The following is a 27253-nucleotide window of genomic DNA, read 5'->3' as shown; positions in this document are numbered from 1 at the left end:
CCGTTGAATATTGTTTCGAGCTTGGATGATATGTTTTTTAATCTCCTTGCTAGATGTTAACATGATGATGGTTGTTTGATTAAGTACTTACTGTAATTCTGTGTTAATGCATATAAAATGATCGAAACCCATGCGATATCGTCCATGCTGAACATCACTTTCTTTATCAATAACTAAAAAGCTGTAACGATGTGATGACCAACATGTAGCACACATACGTTTAAAGTGATTAAATGTCATATCAGTGTTAACATGATCGTCATTCACATGTCGCATGTTACGCTCATCTTGCCGAAAAAGCACAATAACATTTGCGTTGTCGCGTATTAACTGCTTAGGCACACGAAAATAAGGTTTGGCATAAATAGATGCAATCAACATATTTATGTCGTCCCATACTAAAGAATGCACATATTACGTTTTGCTGTTCTGTTGCGACATCGTCAAAGATCATAAGAGAATTAGGAAGCACATCGCCGGTAATGGTACTTGCTCATGCGAATTAAATTCAAAATATCTTATTCCGTCTTTAACCAGATCGTGCATTACAGTTTGTAGAACAGTATATAGTGGCTTTGCGAAAACGTGAATATTCTCGAAGCGTATATTATTTAAAGAAGTAATAAGTGCAAGTAAAAGATTTGTTTTCCCGCATCCTGACGGGCCTGATATAATACATCGAACAGTAAAAGGAAATAACGTTCCATGACGTTTTCTTGTAGTTGTACTAGAGCTAGGTAAGAGATGTGGTACAATGTCGGTAACAGGGAGTGTGTATTTCTGCTTTATAATCTTCATGATAACTGAATCATAAAGTAGGTAAAAGTAATATATATATTAAATGAAACAAGAGGTAACGCTTAGTTTATGATTTGCTCTTGACGAGCAAAGTCGTGCACAGAATGGTAAAACAACGATATCCAAACGACATGAAGAAGAAGAAAGCAAAAACTGCCGGATGGAAAGATGGAAGGCTGCACAAAAAGCTGTTCGAGGGGAATACAATCCTCATGTAGCTATTACTAAGGCATTACGCGCAGCAAGAGCGAGAATTTCTCCAAAGTGCAGAGCAATGTTTAGTAAACGCCCACCAATTATATTTGTACCAAAACGAGGAGGATTTCTTCCTGCGCTGTTTGCTTGCCTAGCAGCATTGGGGTCATTTCTGGACGGTGCTAGCGCTGTAGCGAGAACTGTTAAAGCTGTAGAAGAAGCGAAACAACAGTTGAAAGGGAGTGAACGTCATTACAAGACGATGGAGGCAATTGCATTACGAGGTAAAGGTGTACACATGAAGCTTGCACCATACAAAAAAGGGCTTGACATCTACATTTCTCCAAAAAAACGTCTACTAAACGCACTGTCACATCGAGCTCTTACGCATGATAAGTTTTTACGTTTGCTAAACAACTAGGAATTCGTTATTTTCGAGGAGTGTATATGCGCGACCAACTACCAGCGCGCTCACGTGAACGTGAAATTGCCGCAATTAACTTGGACAACAGTCGCGGACCTGGAACTCATTACGTTGCTTATGTAAAACGTAAATATAAAGAATGGTATTTTGATAGCTACGGAGACTTACCTCCTCCCTTTGAGCTCATACGTCATTTCGGAAGCAGTGCAGACATTGTTTACAATAAAAACCATGTGCAAAACTTCAATACACTCATGTGCGGACGATTATGTCTTATGTTCTTATATCAAACCCAGACAGTAGAAAGAGCATTAGTGTCTACGTGATGACTAACAGTGAAAGAACGTTTGCTGTACGTGGAGAAGGACCTAAAATAACCGTCTATTTTAATCCGCCGATCAAACTTGGCTATCAGGCACATAGTCTTGGACTAGTATCGTTTGAAAGCTACAATAAAATCTATAATGTGCCTGATGGTGTAAACAAGTTCTATTACGATGAGTATGTGCTAACACTACCCTCAGGTAGTTACTCCGTAGACGATATTCATGACTATATTGAAAGTACGTTAATTGATCAGTTTGGAGAAGATAGTTTTAGTAATCATAGTTACAAGTTCTCAATCACTATAAGCAACATTATACATAAATGTGTTATTGAATCATCATTTAAGATTGACTTCAAATCACAACCTGATTCGATTGGACCATTGCTTGAATCTTCGTCAAGGGAGCTCCTACCGAACGTACGTTACGAGTCTGATCAACCTATAACACTCTTCGATGATTATCATGTGAACATTACTTGTAATATTATTACAGACTTGAATAGTAATCTACAACCTTCGCACGTCCTGCACGACTTTATTGTTACAGAAGAACGTGGATATACTATTTGTGAGAAACCAGCAGTAGTTCTTTATCATCCTGTGTCTGTAAAACACATTAGTAACATTACTCCTAGGCTTGTAAATAAACATAATCAACTTATTCTTTTAGAACGGCACGCGTACGTAGCTTACAAACTTCATCTCAAACCAGTATGAAAAACATCTATAAAACCCAGTGTACATTCCGAAGACATACTACATGTGTGCGAAGACTCATCGAGTTAACAGATATCCATAAGCAGTCCAAGATTTAGGTTATACACTACTACACCAGAATGGAAGAAATGCTAGACATTACGAATACTGTAAAAACTCGTGAAGATGTAGTACGAAGTGAGCTTCATTCCTATCAACCTTTTACGTTTGGATTAAATAACAATGATGAAATTAATTTTATTATTAATCAGCAAGATGTATACACTTTACCACATGAAAGCTACCTCTATATTGAAGGAAGACTAGACAAGTCGGATGGAAGTAGACCAAGCACATCACAACTAAACAACCATGCTCTAGCTTTTCTCTTTTCTGAAGCGCAATATGAAGTAAATAATGTTGAAATAGATCGAACTGTTCTCAGCTAGCTTTCTTCATAACAGCAGCCGCCATCTTCCGCAGTAGCTTCTGTGCAAACGCCCATAGCTGGCATTTCTAACAGCATCTTGGTTTAAAAAACTAAAATAATAGTATGTCGAGAAGGGCAGCTCGGTAAGTATGTTGAGAAGGACAGCTTGCTATAAGATCGTAAGAAGGGCAGCTTGCTTGCTTGCGGCGTGGCTAAGTCCCGCGCTATAATGTTTAACTTCCATCAAGATAGTTGTAGTAAGCTATGCGCATGTAGTTAAAGACAGCAGCATGTCAAAAGCTCATAGAATTTCAAATTTCTGCCACCGCATTTCAAAGGTAGTAGCTAAAGATGGCAGCACGGTGCTCTGTTGTTCAAAGATGGCGGATGACAACTGTTAAAAATCAAATGGGATTTTTCAAATTGCCCGCTACTACGATAAAGATGGCAGCACGATGCTCTGTTGATTTTGTTTGTTCTGTTAATTAAATATGGCGGATAACAGCTGTCACGTGGAAATTTCCGTCACGACATTTCAAAGGTAGTAGCTAAAGATGGCAGCACGGTGCTCTGTTGATTGAAGATGGCTGCTGTAGATCTTTTAAATTACCCGCCACCACATTTCAAAGGTAGTAGCTAAAGATAGCAGCACTGCTGTTTGCGATGCAAGATGGCGGATGACAGCTGACGGAATTTTTAAATTGGCCGCAGGGCCGTAAAGATAGCAGCACAATGCTCTGTTAATTAAAGATGGCGGATGTCAGCTGACGGAATTTTCAAATTGCCCGCAGTGCCGTAAAGATAGCAGCACGGTGCTCTCTTGATTAAAGATAGCGGATGACAGCTGTCAAAAACCAGATGGAAATTAAATTACCCACCACCACCACCACCACGATAAGGTTTAGTACCATAAAGGGGGCAGCAGTAAGGTTAGCGATGCAAGATGGCGGATGACAGCTGTCAAAAAAGCACGTTTTCTCGTGATGCGTGTACATACATACATACATACATACAGACAAACAGACAGACAGACAGACAGACAGACAGACAGACAGACATTACGGAAAATTAAAAAGTGCATTTCCTTGTAACTGTGGACACGTCTGATACAGAAATACCATCCTTTTTAAATTCTGAGCAATGTACAGACAAAACGCTTATTTTATAGATAGATAGATAGATAGATAGATATAAATTGTAAAAGTTAACATTTTTTTTTGCTAGTTGTTTTACGTCGCACCGACACAGATAGGTCTTACGGCGACGATGGGACAGGAAAGGGCTAGGAGTGGGAAGGAAGCGGCCGTGGCCTTAATTAAGGTACATCCCCAGCATTTGCCTGGTGTGAAAATGGGAAACCACGGAAAACCATTTTCAGGGCTGCCGACAGTGGGGTTCGAACCTACTATCTCCCGAATAAAAGTTAACAGACTGAATGTTAACCATTGTTCGGTTTCAAATTGTTCTTTACCTTAATCGTTGTTAACTTTACATAGTTTGCTCAGTAAACATTCAATTTGGAACCGTAACCGAATATTCAAGTACTGAGCCAGTTGACCGTGCCGTGCCGCTGTGAGCTTTCATTCGAGAGTTAGTGGGTCCGAACCCACTCTCTGCAGCCCTCAAGACTTCCTACTTGTATACCAGACAAATCCCTGGGCAGTAACTTAAATCAGGCCACGGCCCCTTCCTTCCAACTCCTAGCCCTTTCCCATCCCGTCTTCGCCACATGTGACGTAAACCTAATTGTATAAATATAGGCTCTAGTGATAAAAAGGGCATTAACCCAAAAGTCAGTGGTTTTTTTTAATGTACGTTATAGATGAACTTCTAGTGAAAGAAAACTTTGCTGGTCAGTTTTGGAACTTGGTCTTTGTGAGAGATGCGTTGTTGAGGATTTGTTTAATATTTATCATAATGATTATGTGAGTTTATGGCGCAAGTGATGCAATAAAATTTCATGATCTAGATCATTTGACTGTGACTTTTAAGAGCTATGTTTTGCCATCAGGACGAGTAACCTATTTTAATATCAGTAAATGGAAGTGATCGGTCCACAATACAACTGGAGATTAATCCAATTCGATTATGGCTCTAGGTGATGGACTCGGTACCTAGCGTTGGTGTTACGTTTTTGAATAGCCCTTAATTAGGGACTGCCAGTTGTTGTTTCGCTATAATAATTTAACCAACCCGTTAGGCACAACTGCAAAATTACTGAAAAATCTATGCAAATTTTAAATAATATGTTAATTTGTTTTTTTGTATTTAGCTGTTCAATTTTTGTACTTCATGATATTTTCGCCTTTAAATATCTGTAAATGCATTTCAATTCTTTAACTTCGAATAGTTAGGCATTCCTTCGTACCCGCTAGTCATGTTATCAAGTGACGAGGAACCCGCAACTACCCTGAGATGAAAGGTTCTACCAAGGTACGCCGCCGACTTAGCTGCGTGATGAGTATGCGTTCTACATTTGCGCGGCACATTGTTCATAACGTTTCTAAATATTACCGAACAAGTTCATATACATAGGCGTTATCTTCTCGTGCAATTTAGGAGCATTTGAAGGTGAGCAATCTGTCTTCAGAACTGATTCTTTCAAACTGACCCATATGTAAGGATCTCAAGAGCAACAAAGCTATGGGAATAGAGTTCCGCGAGAATTTAGGAGATCTCCAAAGTGTCTTCCATCAAGGTAAGCGACTCCACTCCTCTCTGTTTACACAAGTTGGAACTTGTGAAAAACAGCTAATATATGTGTACTATTTTGTGCCTGCTCCTCGTGACGTTCTTTAACGTGAAACTAGCTCGGTCTATAATGACGACCGACTCCGCATGTCCCCCAGTAAGCACCTTGAGGCCTCTTGTGAGATCCTCGAGACAACACTGAATTCAGTCAAACTTGTTGATACACATTAAATAAATACTCTATTCCTAGAGAAATGCGGTCAGAAGATAAGATCACTGGCGTACACAATGCATGGAGATGCATATATCAAAACAAAACTCAGTTTCTGGAACTAGAATAAGAGTTATAACAAGATTTAGAAGCACTCACCGCGTTCAGCCGTTGTTGCGTAACCAGTGCCAGTCGCCTCTTCCCCACTTTTCGTGTTCACGGTGACATCCACTTGATAGTCGTAATAAGGTTGCAGATCAGAGAAGGTGACTTCAGTTTCTTCTCCAGCAGTGACATTCTTTGAGACAATTTCATCAATCTGTTCACAGCCACCTCCTTTGGGTCCTTGGGGAATCACAGAAACTGTATACCCTGTTACATCGGCCGGTATACAGCCAGTGATGTTCCACTGAACGGTCAGACTTCTGTCGCCACCGCTGACCACCACTACTGGAGCACGTGGATCTGCAAAGATACAATACACTCATGGAAGAAGTCTCACTCTTAGAGGAAACAAGATATCGCCAGAACACACGAAAGTTCAATACAGTCGGGGGCGGAACACAATAAGAGCTTGGATGGAAAACGACGAGGCTGGCACAAGTAAATGGAAGCTATTCCACACCCATCTAGTTGCCTCGTGGTCGCCAACACATACTCCCAACTTAAGAGACCCTGGAAGTCCTTTTAGTTGTCTCTTACGTTACGGAGGGATACCGTGAATCTTATTCTGCCACACCTAATTCAAGCAGTGCATAAGGGAAGAAGTAATTAAGGTTAGAATTTAGAACTCCATGCAGAAGCTGTGGAGACTGCGACGCCCTGACAACTCCCCATAATAAGTAGATATGTGAGAATCATATTGCAGATTAAATATAAATCTGATATAAGTGTTCAAAGTCGGTTCGAGCATTTTATTACTGTCTTGAGATATGTCCGTAAGCACAGTGTGGCAGATGTCTACAATAAATAAGTTTAAGGACTGATCCAGCTGTATTTTAACATGTATAGGAGCATTTGAGGGGAAATATGTTCTTCTGAACTTTACGTCATGTTCTTCACTGACGTACAATAGGGCACGACGATTTTATTTAACATAATTGGGGTCAATGTTTTTTTTTAACGATTTACCTATAATTTTGTTTGTTAGCTGACGTATATGCACAAGTTCGGTAAATACCTACACATTAATGGCCACCATTTTGAAATTTATTACTAAAAGTCCACGGTAGGCTTCTGTTTCAAATGGATATCAAATGTCCTGTGACAGGGCTCCTTCTCACTTCAAGCTACTAAGCGAAGTTTTCTTAATTATACGTTTTCAAATAAAAGGTAAATTCAGAAGGGAACGCTTTGCTATCGGAACTGTCATGCAAGGAATTTTTTGTTTATCCCTTTATTTTCTTCAACTGCATACTAGAGAAAGTTATTCGTGAATAGACTAAAAGTCTATCAGGCAAGTCGGGGTTGAAAATTGCTTTCAACAAGGACAAGTTAAACATCAATTGCCTGACGACCTCACACTCGTAGCATCAAGTGCACACCACCTCTCCACCGTCTGTCATACAGCAGCTAAAGTAGGGTTGAGGAGTGCCATTAATAAAACGGTGTTTATCACCAACATCAGAGATTCCCCCAAGTCAATTCCACACGTCAGTACAATAAAAATATCTCGGAGAATGGATAACTTCGAACGTTAGTGAGGACCTATCCTTGAAAGCCAGGTGTAGGCCTACCAACCTACAGAAATGTATCCATCTCTGTAAGAATGTTTACAAGTCCCTTTCCCTTTGCCTAAAACTTCGACAGTAAGAAACAGTACTGTACTGCGCGATAGCTAGAAGAGACTTAATACAGTACCAGAAAATTGGGTACTTAGAATTCACTCAGAAAACAACCGAACAACTTTTCTAGTAACTGGTAGTGAGTCCGGCCGCATGGTTAGGGGGCAACGCGTCCGGCTGTCACCCGGCTGCCCCGGGTTCGATTCCCGGCTAGGTCAGGGGTTTTAATTGTAAATGAATAATATGCCTGGCCTGGGGACTGGGCACTGGGTGTTTGTGTCGTCCTTAACGTTCCTTTCCTCACATTCAACACTCTACACTTTCTCCATTCCAATTACACGCAGGTTCATATCACATGGTGCAAGTAGGGGCAAAAGATAGGTCGACGACCCGAACAAATAGTTTTTTTAAACAAAAAACTGGTAATGAAGGACAAAACCTAAGAAAAGCTGCTGAACTATTCTTTGGCCCTGCGGCTATGGCTATATCGTATAATTTTCCTGGGAATTAACATGTAGTACAGTTTGTTGAAACTGTTAGTGACGGATTTGATGTTCTTAATAACAGAATCCCTCATCATCCAACAAACAAGTCCAAAGTGTTTGCGGAACAAGTTTAGAGGAACAGAATGTTATTCTGAATGAAATGTTCGACCTGTTTTCATCAGCAACAGTTAATGGAAAGACTGTCCGACTCGTTGGCTGAACGGTCAGCGTACTGGCCTTCGGTTCAGAGGGTCCCGGGTTCGATTCCCGGCCGGGTCGGAGATTTTAACCTTAATTGGTTAATTCCAATGGCACGGGGGCTGGGTGTATGTGTTGTCTTCATCATCATTTCATCCTCATCACGACGCGCAGGTCGCCTACGGGAGTTAAATAGAAAGACCTGCACCTGGCGAGCCGAACCCGTCCTGAAATATCCCGGCACTAAAAGCCATACGACATTTCATTTCAATGGAAAGACTGAGTTAGTACCTTTTCAAATAGGCTGTATGGTTTCCATGCGTAGTTTGCAGGGATTATTTGGGAACGTAAAATCTGAAGGATATCAATATCTACTAGCATCGAAATGTAATCAAGATGTTTTAGAGTCATATTTCTCTACGATCATGGGCTTAGGTCTGTTTTAAGAGCACCCCCTGTCCACAACAGTTACTCAGAGAATCAAGTCCCTCTTAGTGAGTAAAAGTGCATATTACATAAATAAAACTGGAAACTGCAACAAGGAAGAGTGTGAAACATTAACTTGACACGTCCTCAACCGAGTAGACTATGTTATGACGCCATAGAATCAGTCGAAACTAACTTGGAAGTTTTTTTTTAGAGTATGAAAACTTTAATTGTATAGTTGGCTCATTAACAGATCAGTTTACTGAGCAGCACAATCTCGAAGAGTGCTTACATAATGGTGGGATATACTGCCTATCGAGTTACGACATCTACGGAGAAAAAACTGCAAAATGCCTTAATATTAGGAACTTTGACTGGATCTCGGCTTTGTCTACAGGGGGCCTAATGAATCCATCTACCCAGTGGTTCGACTAGAAAAAGATTCTCAAAGATTCCACGGATATGTTGTAAGGAAGTGCCCGACAGTGATAGAGGAGCTGATAGACCTCATCAGATCTCATATGGTGAAGTCGACGACTTCGCTGTTACGTGTTTTGTGAGAACTCGTTCATTTATTAGAATGAAAGAACTGAATAAAAAGAGGCTACTCAAGAGGTCAGCGAATGAAAGCCGGCCCGGATGCACATGCTGAAGTTGCACGGAAAAAATCGAAGAAGGTGAACAAAATGATGTCCTGAAAGGTGGGCCTAAATTGTTATGGAGAGTTATTATTATTATTATTATTATTAGTAGTAGTAGTAGTAGTAGTAGTAGTAGTAGTAGTAGTAGTAGTAGTAGTAGTAGTAGTAGTAAGTTAAAATAAACAATAATGTTAGTACAGTACTTACTATTTTCAGGAAAAGTAATAACATGCAGTATTTAATCTTGCGTATCGGTCAATAGCCTATTATTTCTTGATTGTAAAGCTTTACCTGTTCAGGCTACTTATTTTAAAATCTTTCGAGCGATTGGGAATTGTAAATGTACCTCTACGCCGCACTTTTAAATCTTGCGCCAATAAAACCTCCTCTACAGGAGAAACTCGGAACTTAAAACTGGACCAACTTATAAATTAACTTAGAAGATGTCACTACCTTAATTTTGTGATTATGCAGTTGCCAGTACTGTGTGAATTTCAACTTGTTTTGATTTCTGTTCCTCAAGAAGTGTGGACACTCTCTCATAGATGTATCTACTAAAAAACTATGATCATGCACCCTGGTGCGAAGTGAAGGAACTTTATTTGAAGACATTTTGTATTCATAAGTTTGTTCTTTACTAAATTTCCTTCATTCAGTTGTGGGTTGACAATATTTATCTTTCTTTCCGCCAGTTTTGAATTTAGCCAATCCAGAATTTCTGTACTTAATTGCCTACCAATCACAGGTTTCTTCTTCGATTTGATGTGTAACTTTAAGCGACCCAATAAACGTGAAAGGGTGTGGCTGTTTTATTCATGAAAGGTCTCGAACTTTCCCCGAGGGTTTATAAAGTGCTGATTTTCGCGTCTCTTAGCCACTTGATCAACATCTAACCTAGTGTGTGGACGTGTATCAGGAGGCGGGAGGTGCCTCTTACATCAGGCAGCTCGTCTCCAGTAAGGTAATGACCGTTTAACATCTTTATTTCTTGCTAGCTCAGCAGTTTAACCCGCGGGAAAGGTCCGAAACCTTTACAATGTAACCTATCTTTCCAACATGTAATTTTCTGCCGGTTCATGTAAAAACTTCATAAAATCTGTAAGTGTAATTCGGGGATAGAGAGTGATTTACCCTCTCGAGCTCTCCTTCATTTTGGTTTGAGGTGACTACGTTTTGGTAACTGGTTCTCTTCCTTAATGTTTTAAATTTCTTTCTTATACGGGTCACCTCCATAGTTTGGGAATAACCCCTGTGTCATCGGCCTAGTGCCTTTTTAGGTTTTAAGAATGCATGTGTAGGAGCGCAAATACACGACTCCGTTCCCTTTGGTATTTCGGGCCATTCACTTAACCTGTTCTTTTTCTGCTAAGGCCCAGTAGGTTGGGTACAAGATACCCCCGTTTCATTTTGTAAGTGGTGCCTTAATGGCAAGTAATTGTAAAGTCTACTATTGCCTTGAAGAGGCTTGAAAAACTGAGAGCGTGTCAGCTCTTTTCTTATGTTGTAAAAGTGCTTCTGGGAGGCGTGATATTGTAATTGGGAGCAAGTGCTCCATGTATCAGGGGTTTCCTGCCCTTTTGAACAAATTGTTGCTTGGTTAAAGTTGAACTAGGAGCTCAAAAGTTGTAAAGCTAGGGGCTTGTAGCCCAAGTGTGTCTAGCATTTGAAATCTTGGATTTTTCTAAGCTAGGAAGTTGTTATACCACCTAGTGAAAACTTGTTAAATTTTGTTTTTCTCGCTTGTTAAAACCTATAAAAATATAACCTTTGTTAAAGTTTTAATTTAACTTTGATTTGGGACTTAGACCCATTCACCCCGACACCTTCTTTCACCTCTGCTGATCCACCAGACCACGGTAACAGTAAATACTAAAATTTACGGTATATTGGAATATTTAAGAATTATTTTTTAAACATATCAGCAAAAGGTTTCACTATTCTGGCTTTTAAAATAGATCCGCAATATTTACGAAAGCTCACAAGCAAAAGTTTAAAAGAATTGTTTTATGCAATATCTTAGTGGTTTTCATGTGAAAATATTATATTAGAACGTAAACGTATTTGTGATAAAGAAGATGAGCGGGGCGCTCGGCACACAGCGCCTAGCAGACTGAGTCCGCTGACGTCACACGCTCCTCGCCAGCTGCGCGTGACATCTACCTTCCGTGCCTCAGATCGATTAAACATGGTCACAATGGCACAAATCAGGAATTCGGAACTTAAAAAGGTAAGATCCTGAGAAAAACCATAGGTCCCATTAAAGAGAAAAGTATGTACTAGAATCAGGCATAAGAGCGAACTTTACCAACATTTAGAGAGAAACTGACAAATTGACGAACTTCGGCGGGAATTAAATGAAGCAAATCTCATGATTGCGGAGCTGACAGGAAGTGTATATGAGAAATGTTCATCTGTGCTGGCCGTGCGGTTAGGGGCGCGCTGCTGTGAGCTTGCTTCCGAGAGATAGTGGGTTCGAACCCCACTGTCGGCAGCACTTAAAAGAGTTTTCCGTGGTTTCCCATTTTCACACCAGGCAAATGCTGGGGCTGTATCTTAATTAAGGCCATTGCCGCTTCCTGCCCATTCGTAGGCTTTTCCTATCCCATCGTCGCCATAATACCTCTCTGTGTCGGTGCGACGTAAAACAAATAGAAAAAAAGAAAAATAGCATTCATCTGTGGAGATTATACTTGCAAATGATGTGGTAATAGGCGCGGAATATAGGACAGGAAAATAAGTCAGTGAAAGTGATGTGCTTGCTGGGAACAGTTGAACAGGAAAACAGAGGATAAATGCGGCGGGAATGAAGAAGTAGAAATTCTCCACGAAGGAACTAATGATTTAAGAAGGCAACGGATTGAATACATAATGTGGGACATTTATGATTTAGTGAACTCGACTAAGAAAAAGTTCCCCAAGGCAAATGTTGTAATTAGCGGTATACTAATGAGACCAGATATATCATGGTAGAAGATTGGCCGGTAGAACGAAGAGCTTCAGTTGGTGGCCGAAAGTTCCGGATCACTCTTTGTAGACGGCAACAGTTGGATCGACGGCAGGGACTTCACCTGAACCAGCGAGGAGCAGTGAGAATAGGTGAACTCTTTTCGAGGGTTACTGAATCCTTTTCAACCCAACCGGATGACAGCGCCGAACGGCCAGCCGAATGACGACCGACGACGGGAGCAGCTACAGCGGCAACAGCGTACTGTAAGAGGCAGTGATGGGGTAAGTTTCTTAGATTGTTGCAGGTAAACCGCGGAAGTATCGGTAATAAAATCGCAAAATTCGAAAACTTAGTTGATGCGAGTGACCCTGATATGTCCGACTCGTTGGCTCAACGGTCAGCGTAGTGGCCTTCGGTTGAGAGGTTCCCGGCCGGGTCAGGAATTTTAACCTTAATTGGTTAATTCCAATGGCACGGGGGCTGGGTGTATGTGTTGTCTTCATCATCATTTCATCCTCATCACGACGCGCAGGTCGCCTACGGGAGTCAAATATAAAGACCTGCACCTGGCGAGCCGAACCCGTCCTGGGATATCCCGGCACTAAAAGCCATACGACATTTCATTTCACCCTGATATAATTGTGGGAACGGAAAGTTGGTTATCTGGTCAAACTTTGTAACGTTTAGATGGGATAGAGGGGCAATTTTCATTTGTGTTAGGTCAGAACTAAGCAGTACGTTAAAATGGGTTCTTGATGACTACGAAATAATTGGGGTGCAGGTAAATAATGCACCTAATAAACAAAATATAGTCATTATCAGAGTCTATCGCCCACCGAAATCAGGTTTAAACACGATCACTCATCTTTCTGAATTGGCATGTGGAAATACAAGCTACGGGAAAACAACTATAATTGCAGAGGATCTAAACCTTCCGTCAGTAAACTGGGCTGGGTCAACAACGGGGGCAGTTAACTTATTGGTGTGGAGGAATAATGGCCTTTCCCAAGTCGTTACAAAGAACACACATAAAGGAGCACTTTTAGATGTTTTTCTGGTCAGACCGGATGACATACTTCTCTCTTGTGACGTAATTGATGGGATTAGTGACCACTGTAGTGGTACTCGACCTTTCTTGGGAAACTTGTAACACGATGCATGTGGGAATTTCTAAAACTATTTAGTGCTGTGCGAGGTGAGACTCCGCAGGTTTTCAAAACTATTTGAGGTTGTGCTATACAAATAGGAGTGTTCTAGGCGAACTTCGTGTTGCCGCCACGAGAGTGCAGTAAGGACCGGAAGGGTCATGACTCTATATGTACAGTGTGGCCAACGAGAGCTTCTTTCTGATTGGCTCCGCCATGTTTTAGCCAAATGTTCCGTCAGCTGATTTAAACGTATGTATTCCGCACAGGGTAAGACCACACTTCATGCAATTTCAGCGAAGTACAGGCTCTCTGTTTTAACTGTAATACTACAGAAAGTATGTTTTTATTAAACTCGGGGATTATTTACTATTATTAGTTTCGAAATGTGTGTGCATTTACGTATTTCTGAGGTGTGAGTTTTCAAGAAAAATACCCCCACCCTGTTGTGCTTATGGATGCAGAAATAGATTCGGAAAGTTTTTAGAATGAAATTGGACAATTGCTTGTTTTCAGATCCGAAAGTAGCTCCCAGCAATGAGTCGAGTTGTCTCATGCATTATAATGGTAACAATAATAACAAAATCGGTTAGTAATTTTATGGAGGGCAAGGCAGTAAATGTCACATTTCTCCGTTAATATTCGCCGTATCGAAAAGCTGTACGTGACGAAGGTTGTTTAGAAAATAATTTCCGAACTTTTACGTTTCGTGCGATTTTACCGTGTAAGGAAAAATAACAGATTTTCATGATTATAATACTTTTCACAAATTCCCAAATATCCCGGAAACATCTGTTTTATCTAAAATCTGTACATAACAAAAGTTACAGCAAAGGCCACTCCCGATCATTTATGTCTCATTCATTTTCACCGTATGAGATAAAATCATGATTGATAATATATTCTTGAATGCAAGCTTTAATGGCTATTCATCTCTTAAAAGACGTCGTTATAAGTGCCACCTAGCATCAAGTTGAATTTTTCCATACAATATAATGATAATAATAGTCCGACTCCGTGGTTAAATGGTCAGCGTACCGAGCTCGATAGCTGCAGTCGCTTAAGTGCGGCCTGTATCCAGTAATCGGGAGATAGCGGGTTCGAATCCCACTGTCGGCAGCCCTGAAGATGGTTTACCATGGTTTCCAGTTTTCACACCTAGGTCTTTCCTATCCCATCGTCGCCATAAGACATATCTGTGTCGGCGCGAAGTAAAGCCACTAGCAAAAAAGAAAAAGAAAAAATGGTCAGCGTACTGCCCTTAGGTTCAGAGGGTCCCGGGTTCGACTCCCGGCCGGGCTTGGGGACTGGGTGCTTGTCTTTGTCCCAACACTCTCCTCTTCATATTTAGACAACACACCACACTACAAACCACCGCAGGAACACGAAATAGTGATTACATGCCGTCAGGAAGGGCATCCGGCCGTTAAAAAGGGGCAAACCCACACTACATTACGAAGGTTGTTTAAAATGTAATTTCCTATCTTTCATCTTTCGTGCGATTTTACAGTGTAAGGAAAAAATAACAGATTTTCAAGATTATGTTATTTTTCACAAATTCCCAATTATCCCTGAAAACATATGTTTTATCTACAACCTGTAGTGACGCAGTTCGCACGCACAACCCCACATATGTGGGAAGAGTGGTAGAAAAGAAGGTAGTGGTAACAAAATATTAGCAAAACCGATAGTAGCGAATAGATTGTTTAAAATACAGCGGATACCAGTAATAACCGAACCGGGGCACAGAATTAGTCGCACATCACGGGGTTCGAACCGCGGATGGTCGGTACCGAGTCCTGAATTCAAGTGCTCCGGGACCAGGATTACGGCTTGTTTTCACCACTAAACAGTAGCAGGTTTTCTTTATTATCTACATTAGTACCACGAGTGGAATAGTACAGTAGGCCATATTATGTTAACATAAATATGGATCTAGGTAATACAATTTTAATGTACCGTAGGCTAACTTTACAGTCATCACATACATTATTCTAGACAATGACTATACTATTTTATGCCATATCTGTTATAATATAAGTGTTATTATAGGCCTAGCTACCAACACATAATTTCTAACCTCTTAAATAATTGTGAATTGTAGGCCTATACCACGTATAAATCTGAATTTTGAAGTCTTACGTCAGGTAGTCAGGCTCTGAATATGACAAATGCTGGGAGGCCTATACACACACAGTGTAAGCAAAATAAATAACATCTTAAAACATTGAAAAAGCGTATTCTTTATTGAAACAATAATAATATCACTCTCCTTCATCCAACAGCAGATTGAGTACTTGGCTAAAACATGGCGGCTGGACTGGACTTGGCCACAGTGTACATACAGAGTCACTGTAGAAGGGTCCTGGCGCATACGAATGGGCGGACATGCTTCATTCTTTCTAATGCAATCAACTGTTTTGTCAGGCATAGAAATGAGTGGGGAGAAAAAATTATGGGGACTGGCATTTATTTCAGTTGAAGGCGGAACTCAGAAGAAATGCGAAAGTTCATGGAAGGAAGGGTGAAGATATTGTTGTTTGGATCATAGCTGCTGTATATTTTCTTAACCTGACATAGGTCTAGAGTAGTATAATTGGACAGTTCGGCGGCCACCTCCACCTCAGGCTCCCAGAGGCCACCTCCACCTCCACCTCAGCCAGAGGCCTCCCAGATGCCACCTCCACCTCCACCTCAGCCAGAGGCCTCCCAGATGCCTCCTCCACCTCCCGCGGGAAATTTGAATTTGTAAACAAAGCCACGTGCTTTTTGACAGCTGTCATCGACAACAACGCATCGCAAACCTCAGTACTGCCATCTTGACGGGCCTAAACCTCACTAGTGCCAACTTAACCTCACTAGCGTGAGGTAAACAAAGCCACGTGTTTTTTGACAGCCACGTGCTTTTTGACAGATTTGTAAACAAAGCCACGTGCTTTTTGACAGACAACAACGCATCGCTAACCTCAGTACTGCCATCTTGACGGGCCTAAACCTCAGTAGTACCAACTTAACCTCACTAGCGTGTAGTAAACAAAGCCACGTGCTTTTTGACAACCACGTGCTTTTTTGACAGCTGTCATCCGCCATCTTTGAGCACTGTGCTGCCCTCTTTCGTCACCTGTCATCGGCAGTGCTGCCATCTTGACGGGTCTAAACCTTAGTGCTACCAACTTAACCTAACTAGCGTGAGGTAAACAAAGCCACGTGTTTTTTGACAGCTGTCATCCACCATCTTTAATCTATAGAGCACAGTGCTGCCCTCTTTAGCTACTTACCTTTGAAATGTGGTGGTGGATAATTTGAAAAATGCTTTTTTGACAGCAGCCATCTTGCATCGCAAACCTCAGTGCTGCCCTCTTTAGCTAGATACCTGTGGTGGCAGACAATTCCACGTGACAGCAGCCATCTTTAATCAAGAGAGCACCGTGCTGCTCTCTATGTGGTGGTGGTAAATTCCACGTGGTCTTGTTTGGAAACAAACTCACGCGCTTTTTTGACAGCCGTCATCCGCCATCTTTAATCACAGTGCTGCACTCTATGTGGTGGTGGCAAATTCCACGTGCTCTTGTTGGGAAACAAAGCCACGTGCTTTTTTTGACAGCTGTCATCCGCCATCTTTGAGCACTGTGCTGCGGGCAATTTCGTCAGCTGTCATCCGCCATCTTTGAGAACAGTGCTGCACTCTATGTGGTGGCGGTAAATTCCACGTGCTTTACAAACCTATGCGCTTTTCTGACAGCTGTCATCCGCCATCTTTAATCCAGAGAGAACAGTGCTGCCCTCTATGTAGCGGTGGCAAATTCCAAGTGCTTTACAAACCTATGCGCTTTTCTGACAGCCGTCATCCGCCATCTTTGAGAACAGTGCTGCCCTCTGTGTGGTGACGGCAAATTCCACGTAGAAACAAAGCCATGTGCTTTTTTGACAGCTGTCATCCGCTATCTTTAATCACCGTGCTGCCCGGTGGCGGCAAATTCCACGTGCTCTTGTTTGGAAACAAAGCCATGTGCAGCTGTCATCCGCCATCTTTAATCACCGTGCTGTCCCCTCTTTAGCTACTTACCTTTGACAGCTATCATCCGCCATCTTTAATCACCGTGCTGCCCGGTGGCGGCAAATTCCACGTGCTTTACAAACCTATGTGCTTTTTTGACAGCTGTCATCCGCCATCTTTAAGCTGTAAATCCCCGATTCTCATGTTAGAAGTTGTAAAACAGATTCTTAATCCGAGTTCTTTGACGTCAGGAAGGGCAACTGGTCGAAACAATAGTGTATGACGTGAGAGGCTAGATACTGCCAGTTTTGCATCAGGAAGGGCGACTAGTCTTAAAACAAATTCTTGTGATTTAAAAATCTTAGTTTTGCGTCAGGAAGGGCATCCGGCCGTAAAACAATAGTTCGTTATTTAAAATCTAAGAAGTACATCCAGCTGTAAATCCCCGATTCCCCGTGTTAGACGTTGTAAAACAGATTCTTAATCCGAGTTGCCAGGAAGGGGCAACCGGTTGAAAACTATAGTGTATGAGGTTAGATACTGCTAGTTTTGCATCAGGAAGGATAACTCAACAAATTCATGCGATTTAAACACATTTTTATTCCCAAGAGAATCGAACCCGAGACTACCGGGTGAGAGGCATGCATACTGTAGGCTATAGATTTGTTCTACAGTCCTTGAAGCATCGGCACAGTCATTCTGAGCGAGTTGTGTGGAATGCGTGTGTTAGCTGAAATTGTACACGTATCTTCCGGCTCGACCTTCAACGAGGACACTGCGTGCTTGTAACTCGCGAACGTCTTCTTAGCTGAGTCCCATGTAAGCTCTTAAAACACAGTACTAATTAAGGTTGTAAAATATTCTGAAATAGTACTCCTCTGTGGTGTAGTAGTTAGCTGCTACCCTCGGAGGTCCGAGTTCGATTCCTGGCTCTGCCACGGAATGTGTAGCATTTAGCCTATGTAAGTTCCTAACGTAAAATATCATGATTGTACGGAGAGGTTAAAACACATCAACAGCCCTTACTTATTGCTAGCTTTCTTGCACACCCCGCCTCACACCATAGTTTTACGACCGGCTGCCCTTCCTGACTAGGATTTTAAATCGCAGTATACGTGATAAATTTGTTGTAGCGGGTTTTATAACTAGATATCCCGGTACCGACACATAGCCTACTCCCGCTGAAGAAGCCTGCACAAGGCTTATTGCCTCCATCCGACAAATGAATCACCGTCAAGTCTTGTACTCAAAAAATCATTTTCGAAGGAGTCTGCACAAGGTTTAACGCTGCTAGCTTTCTCGCACACCCCGCCTCACACCATAGTTTTACGACCGGCTGCCCTTCCTGACTAGGATTTTAAATCGCAGTATACGTGATAAATTTGTTGTAGCGGGTTTTATAACTAGATATCCCGGTACCGACACATAGCCTACTCCCGCTGAAGAAGCCTGCACAAGGCTTATTGCCTCCATCCGACAAATGAATCACCGTCAAGTCTTGTACTCAAAAAATCATTTTCGAAGGAGTCTGCACAAGGTTTAACGTCCCCATCAACAGCCCTTACTTATAGCTAGCTTTTTTGCACACCCCGCCTCACACCATAGTTTTACGACCGGCTGCCCTTCCTGACTAGGATTTTAAATCGCAGTATACGTGATAAATTTGTTGTAGCGGGTTTTATAACTAGATATCCCGGTACCGACACATAGCCTACTCCCGCTGAAGAAGCCAGCTTAACAACTCCATCCAACAAATGAATCACCCTCAAACACTCTTCAATCATTCTCGCTACTTCGGAAAATAGCGGGTTCGAACTAGAAGCCGTAAATGCTAGGCGAGGGGCCTGCGCGATCGTCATTACATGATCTAGCTTTAGCTCAATACCTACAGGTAAGGAATACCGCGGATGTACCCTCGAGAAGTCGAGGATCACACGCTAACTTTCCAAGGATCGAACTCTTAAATTCTAACACCTCGGCATCAACAGGAGTTTCGAATACGTCAGCCTGCGGGACTATAGGTGGGAGCTCTTGTTGCATTCGTTCCGACTGTACTGCAGTTGTCAGCTCAGCGATTTTTCCACATCCGCTTGGTAACAAGCAGAATATTTAGCCGCTGCAGTCTGCGCGAAGTGCTCACAGTTCTCTGTATGCGTTTATTACGTACACACACACACACACATCTCCCGTCTGCTGTAAATATTATTCTTCAGCCTTTATCTTAAGGTAAGGTAGAACTGTTACTTACTTTTCGCAAAGCAACTTCTACGCTAGACATCTACATTCATATATGTTTATTCTTTTTTTTTAGGTACCATTCGAAAGTACGCAATTTTATTCATCCCAGTAACAGCCTGCAGCACGTGCATTTTTTTTAAGGTATGTTTTCGAACTTTGAGTTGTAAAGATAATTAGGTTAGATGATGTACCCTACACTACATTCATATATGTTTCTTCTTTTTTTAGGTACGACCAGAATATTATCATTCGAGTTTCAGGCTTGAACGCACGCATTTTATACATCCGAGTAATAGTTTGCAGCGCGAAGATTTTAAGGTATGTCTGACCTCTATTCGTTGAAACTTGGTTTCTTCTAAAACATCGTAACTTTAGTCTATTGATAAATAGTTGTTCTCTTTAATCCTCACGCGAGGTGCGTACATAGCTATGTCTGCCCTCAACAGGCTGAAACTTGGTTTCTTCCGTAACTTTAAGCTATTCATAAATAATTGTTCTCTTCAACCTACATACTATAGACGTGGTATAATTTCAAACACGCACACATAGCTATGTCCGTCCTCAACAGACTTAAACTTGGTTTCTTCCGAACATCGTAACTTTAGTCTATTGATAAATAGTTGTTCTCTTTAATCAACATACTATAGACGTGGTATAATTTCAAACACGTACACATAGCTATGTCTGCCCTCAACAGGTTGAAAGTTGGTTTCTTCCGAACATCGTAACTTTAAGCTAATCATAAATAGTTGTTCTCTTTAATCCTCACGCTATAGACGTGGTATAATTTCAAACACGCACACATAGCTATGTCTGACCTCAACGGGTTGAAACTTGGTTTCTTCCGAACATCGTAACTTTAGTCTATTGACAAATAGTTATTTTCTTTAATCTGCATGTCATAGAAGAGGTTAATCTTATAATTTCAAACATGCACGCATAGCTATGTCTGACCTCAGCAGGCTGAAACTTGGTTTCTTCCGAACATCGTAACTTTAAGCTAATCATAAATAGTTGTTCTCTTTAATCAACATACTATAGACGTGGTATAATTTCAAACACGTACACATAGCTATGTCTGCCCTCAACGGGCTGAAACTTGGTTTCTTCTAAAACATCGTAACTTTAGTCTATTGACAAATAGTTATTTTCTTTAATCTGCATGTCATAGAAGAGGTTAATCTTATAATTTCAAACACGCACGCATAGCTATGTCTGACCTCAGCAGGCTGAAACTTGGTTTCTTCTAAAACATCGTAACTTTAGTCTATTGATAAATAGTTGTTCTCTTTAATCCTCACGCGAGGTGCGTACATAGCTATGTCTGCCCTCAACGGGCTGAAACTTGGTTTCTTCTGTAACTTTAAGCTAATCATAAATAGTTGTTCTCTTTAATCTACATACTATAGACGTGGTATAATTTCAAACACGCACACATAGCTATGTCCGTCCTCAACAGGCTTAAACTTGGTTTCTTCTGAACATCGTAACTTTAGTCTATTGATAAATAGTTGTTCTCTTTAATCTACATACTATAGACGTAGTATAATTTCAAACACGCACACATAGCTATGTCTGCCCTCAACAGGCTGAAACTTGGTTTCTTCCGAACATCGTAACTTTAAGCTAATCATAAATAGTTGTTCTCTTTAATCAACATACTATAGACGTGGTATAATTTCAAACACGTACACATAGCTATGTCTGCCCTCAACGGGCTGAAACTTGGTTTCTTCTAAAACATCGTAACTTTAGTCTATTGACAAATAGTTATTTTCTTTAATCTGCATGTCATAGAAGAGGTTAATCTTATAATTTCAAACACGCACGCATAGCTATGTCTGACCTCAGCAGGCTGAAACTTGGTTTCTTCTAAAACATCGTAACTTCAGTCTATTGACAAATAGTTATTTTCTTTAATCTACATACTATAGACGTAGTATAATTTCAAACACGCACACATAGCTATGTCTGCCCTCAACAGGTTGAAAGTTGGTTTCTTCCGAACATCGTAACTTTAAGCTAATCATAAATAGTTGTTCTCTTTAATCCTCATACTATAGACGTGGTATAATTTCAAACACGTACACGTAGCTATGTCTGTCCTCAACAGGTTGAAACTTGGTTTCTTCTAAAACATCGTAACTTTAGTCTATTGACAAATAGTTATTTTCTTTAATCTGCATGTCATAGAACAGGTTAATCTTATAATTTCAAACACGCACGCATAGCTATGTCTGACCTCAGCAGGCTGAAACTTGGTTTCTTCTAAAACATCGTAACTTCAGTCTATTGACAAATAGTTATTTTCTTTAATCTGCATGTCATAGAAGAGGTTAATCTTATAATTTAAAACTCACTGCAATGTCTGACCTCTTTTCGTTGAAACTTGGTTTCTTCTAAAACATCGTAACTTTAGTCTATTGATAAATAGTCATTTTCTTTAATCCTCATGCTATAGACGAGGTTAATTTTATAATTTCAAACACACACACATAGCTATGTCTGACCTCAGCAGGCTGAAACTTGGTTTCTTCTAAAACATCGTAACTTTAGTCTATTGACAAATAGTTTTCTTTAATCTGCATGTCATAGAAGAGGTTAATCTTATCATTTCAAACACGCACGCATAGCTATGTCTGACCTCAGCAGGCTGAAACTTGGTTTCTTCCGAACATCGTAACTTTAAGCTAATCATAAATAGTTGTTCTCTTTAATCAACATACTATAGACGTGGTATAATTTCAAACACGTACACATAGCTATGTCTGCCCTCAACGGGCTGAAACTTGGTTTCGTCTAAAACATCGTAACTTTAGTCTATTGACAAATAGTTATTTTCTTTAATCTGCATGTCATAGAAGAGGTTAATCTTATAATTTCAAACACGCACGCATAGCTATGTCTGACCTCAGCAGGCTGAAACTTGGTTTCTTCTAAAACATCGTAACTTTAGTCTATTGATAAATAGTTGTTCTCTTTAATCCTCACGCTATAGACGAGGTGCGTACATAGCTATGTCTGCCCTCAACAGGCTGAAACTTGGTTTCTTCTAAAACATCGTAACTTTAGTCTATTGATAAATAGTTATTTTCTTTAATCCGCATGCCATAGGAGAGGTTAATCGTATAATTTCAAACTCACAGTCATGTCCGACCTCTATAGGTTGAACATCGCAACTTTAGGCTAATCTCTATTGGTTGTTCTCTTTTCAGATGTTTCCCTGCTCGCAGTGTGATATAACGTTTACAAGAAGAGATGCCCTTACACGGCATTTACAAATCAAACATGGAGAAGCGTCTACGTTCACCTGCGAGCAGTGTGAGACATCGTTTACAAGGCGAGATAACTTCATGCGCCATATGAAATCAAAACACCCTAGCATAACATCTGCTTTATGTGATGTTTGCGGGCTGTACTTCGCTAATGTAGAGCAATACCAGGCTCACTTAGCAGAGGTACATCAAATATCTACTTGCCCTCAGGTAGTAGTAGGGAAAAAGCGTGCAGCTACTGATGTAGCTGTAGAAAGTACTAGTAGTAAAAAACCTAGAAAAAATCATGAACTTCAAACTATTCACTGCGAGCACTGTAACACTGATGTACCATCTTCGCATTTTCGGGGGCACTTACGGAGTAATGCGCATAAAAATAATGCGTGTAGAAGTGGTAGTAACGCAAACATCGAGGAAATTAATACAGCATTTAAAAGTAGGATTGCTAGTTACCGAATTCGCACCAGTCAAAAGTTTCAGAGCACTTCAAACTTTTTAAATTGCGTTCAACCGGATGTACAACAGCTTCTTGCTAAATCTTTGTCCAATCATAGTTTATTTAAAGTTAATTTTGAACTTTTCGCCTTGTACATTAAAAGCACGGATGAATCCGAAATAACGGACATTAAATCATTTAATACGAAGAATTTTGTCATAAGTCAGTCGACTAATTTTGGTGATGTACTTAGGGATGTCTCTAACATTATTTCAACTAAGAGCGAGGAATTTCAGGAAAAGGAATCAGGGTGGGCTTTAGTTGAGATAATGTATCTAGAAGTTAACATCAATAAGTACAATCCCATGCGAGGTTCATCGTACATCGAGCTGCCGACATGGATTCAGCGAAAAGAAGCTGTTGTAAACATCCAAAACAATGACGAAGCATGTTTTGCATGGGCGGTGATGTCAGCTTTAAATCCTGCGAAATCAGACGTAGCTAAGAGAACATCATCGTATCCACACTATTCAACGCAGATAAATTTCGATAGTATAGAATTTCCTGTACAGATAACGGATATTAAGCACCTTGAGGAACTAAATAACATTAGTATCAATGTGTATGGTGTAGAGAAAAAGTCTGTAGTAGGTCCTCTGTATTATACATGTCATAAGAAGAGTACTCGCGTTAATTTACTCTATATTGAAAACAGTGAGAATAGCCACTTTTGCTGGATTAAAAATCTGAGTAGACTTGTTGGCAATCAGTTGTCAAAACATGATGGTAAAAAGTGGCTATGTGATGGATGCTTGCAGTATTTCAGAAATGAAGATCAGTTAACGAAGCATTCCAAGAATGACTGCAATCATGTACGTACAGAGATACCTACTACAGGCAATAATGTTTTAAAATTTACAAATTTTCACAAGCAGATGTGGGTACCGTTCGTGATTTATGCAGACTTTGAAGCCATCCTCACGCCATGCAACACATGCTCACCTAATCCTGACAACTCTTTCACTAATACTACGCACATGCATGTCCCGTATAGCTTCGCGTATTACATCAAGTGTAGTTACGATAGTACGCTTAACAAGTTAGAGCTGTATCGAGGACATGATGCTGCTAAAGTATTTTTAGAAAGACTTGAAAGTGATGCAGTTCGTCTCGGTCGTATTCTGAATAGTAATATTCCTATGAAGCCACTCACCGACATTCAGTTAAATGATCATGAACGTGCTACAAAGTGTAGCATTTGTGATGGGGAATTTTCCGAAAATGACCCTAAAGTTTTTGATCATGATCATTTAACTGGTTTCTACAGATGTGCCGCTCATTATAGCTGTAATCTTAAGTATAGAGTTCCTAAATTCATCCCTGTAATTTTTCATAACTTATCTGGTTACGACTCTCATTTCATCATTTCACAATTTGGAGCTTCAGATGAAAAAGTAGATATAATCCCTCAGAATAAAGAGCGGTACATTGCGTTTGCAAAGTCTGTAAAAGTAGATGCTGAGCATTCTATAAAACTGAGATTCCTTGACTCGTTTCGCTTTATGGCGAGTAGCCTCGATAAACTTTCTAGTCATTTACAGCCTGAACAATTTACGGAAATTCGACGCGTTTTCCCCGAAGAAGCGCAGTTTAATTTACTTCGGCGTAAGGGTGTTTTTTGTTATGAATATCTCGACTGCTTAGACCGCCTCGAAGAACGTGCCTTACCATCGAAACAATCCTTTTACAGCTCGCTGAATTCAGCAGATATTAGTGATGATGACTATTTACATGCGCAACATATCTGGGAGCAGTTCCACATTCAAACGCTGGGTGAATACTCTGATTTATATTTAAAGACAGATGTACTTTTGTTAGCTGATGTTTTTGAAAATTTTCGCTGTGTTTGCATGAACACCTACAGCCTTGACCCATGTCAGTATTTTACTGCACCTGGGTTAAGTTGGGACGCGATGTTAAAATACACGCGTGTGAATTTGGAACTGCTGTCCGATATCGATATGGTGCACTTTATAAAAGCATCCATTCGAGGCGGTCTGAGTCAGTGCAGCGGCCGGTATTCGAGTGCTAATAATAAGTACATGCCGAGTTTCGATTCCAGTCAGGAATCTCGGTATATCGTTTACCTCGATGCTAATAATCAGTATGGGTGGGCGATGAGTCAGCATCTACCGGTGAGTGGTTTCCGCTGGCTGACGCAGTGCGAAATTGATGCTTTACAGCTACACGCCCTAGGTGATGAAGCTGATAAAGGTTATTTCCTCGAAGTTGACTTACAGTATCCTAAAGAGTTACACACTTCTCATAATGACCTACCGTTCTGCCCTGAAAATATGAAGTCCCCGTACATTGCATCAACGACGAAAATGCTCATCGCTAATTTATGCGATAAATCTAAGTATATCATTCATTACCGAAATTTAAAACAGTGTTTGCAGCATGGTTTGAAGTTATCCAAAATTCATCGCGTACTAGAATTTAATCAGTCACCGTGGCTAAAGCCATATATCGATCTGAACAATAATTTAAGAACGAATGCGGTTAACGAGTTTGAAAAAGATTTCTACAAGCTCATGAATAACAGTGTGTTTGGTAAGACTATGGAGAATGTTGACAAACGCATTGATGTAAAATTGATTACAAACTGGGATAATATTAAGAAAAGGTATGGTGCTAACTATTTAATAAGTAAACCAAATTTCCACAGCTGCACCATCATACACGAGAATTTAGTTATTATACAGATGAATCGTGTCAAGGTTAAGTATGACAAACCTACCTACGTCGGCTTCACAGTACTTGAATTGGCTAAAACACTCATGTATGAATTCCATTACGATTATATGATGAAGAAGTACGCGCATAATGCGCAATTGCTCTACACAGATACCGATTCGTTTATTTATCAAATCAAAACTGATGACTATTACAATGATATAAAGCCTGACTTGGGTAGGTTTGATACAAGTAACTATCCTGCAGATAATCAATATCATCTGCCGCTAGTGAACAAAAAGGTTCTAGGTAAAATGAAAGATGAATGTGCTGGGAATATTATCGATTCATTTGTAGGTACTAAATCTAAGTCATATTGCATAAAACTCTTGAATGAATTACAAATAAAGAGATTGAAGGGGGTTAAAAAGAATGTCGTTCAGAATCAGCTAAGTTTTGAAAACTATAACAATTGCATTAAAAGTAATCCACCTGTTTTGCATAAGCAAATGTCTATCATTAGAAGCAAGAAGCACCAGTTGTACACTCATTTAATTAGTAAGGTAGCCCTTAATAGCGATGATTGTAAACGGTTTGTCATCCCAAATTCTACCAACACGCTAGCCTGGGGGCATAGTAGCATTGATAGGTACTACTTTACATAAACATTATGCTAGAGGTGTGTGTACTCACGTTACGCTGTCTTACATCACAAAGAGGTACGCTGAGAGTGTAGTACGGCAGGTTTAAACTTGTACATTCAAGAATTGCATCGAGAAGTACGCAAAACATCACTGGGGTAAAATGATTCGAGATAAAACGTGTACATACAAGATGTAAATAAATAATGTAGAATTAGCATATTCTTTTATTTTAGGTTAGGTATCACCTTCCTCCCGCTCCTTATTTGCAAGATAGAGTTTTTGTTTATTACTCATAGAAGAAGAAAGAAGGTGATGAGCAGTTTCGTAAGTATAGTTCGGTAAGTATCTCGAGAGCAGAATTTCTTTTTGTCAAAAAAGTACATAGGTTTGTAAAGCACGTGGAATTTGCCGCCACCGGGCAGCACGGTGATTAAAGATGGCGGATGACAGCTGTCAAAAAAGCACATAGGTTTGTAAAGCACGTGGAATTTGCCGCCACCGGGCAGCACGGTGATTAAAGATGGCGGA

General features: G+C 40.5%; 1 protein-coding gene across 1 annotated transcript in view; it reads right to left on the bottom strand.

The window, feature by feature from the left end:
* The window catches only part of LOC137498971 (fibronectin-like), a 434037-nt gene that overhangs the window by 247215 nt on the left and 159569 nt on the right, over positions 1–27253 (bottom strand). Inside the window, exon 5 of the mRNA XM_068226885.1 lies at positions 5933–6238. Within this exon, the coding sequence (XP_068082986.1) occupies positions 5933–6238 (306 nt within the window). The remainder of the gene's footprint in view (positions 1–5932; positions 6239–27253) is intronic.

The sequence above is a fragment of the Anabrus simplex genome, chromosome 3, assembly GCF_040414725.1.
Source record: "Anabrus simplex isolate iqAnaSimp1 chromosome 3, ASM4041472v1, whole genome shotgun sequence".
NCBI classification, from domain to species: domain Eukaryota; kingdom Metazoa; phylum Arthropoda; class Insecta; order Orthoptera; family Tettigoniidae; genus Anabrus; species Anabrus simplex.
The sequence above is the reverse complement of the archived record's forward strand: the minus strand, read 5'-3'. Positions and strand labels throughout refer to the sequence as shown.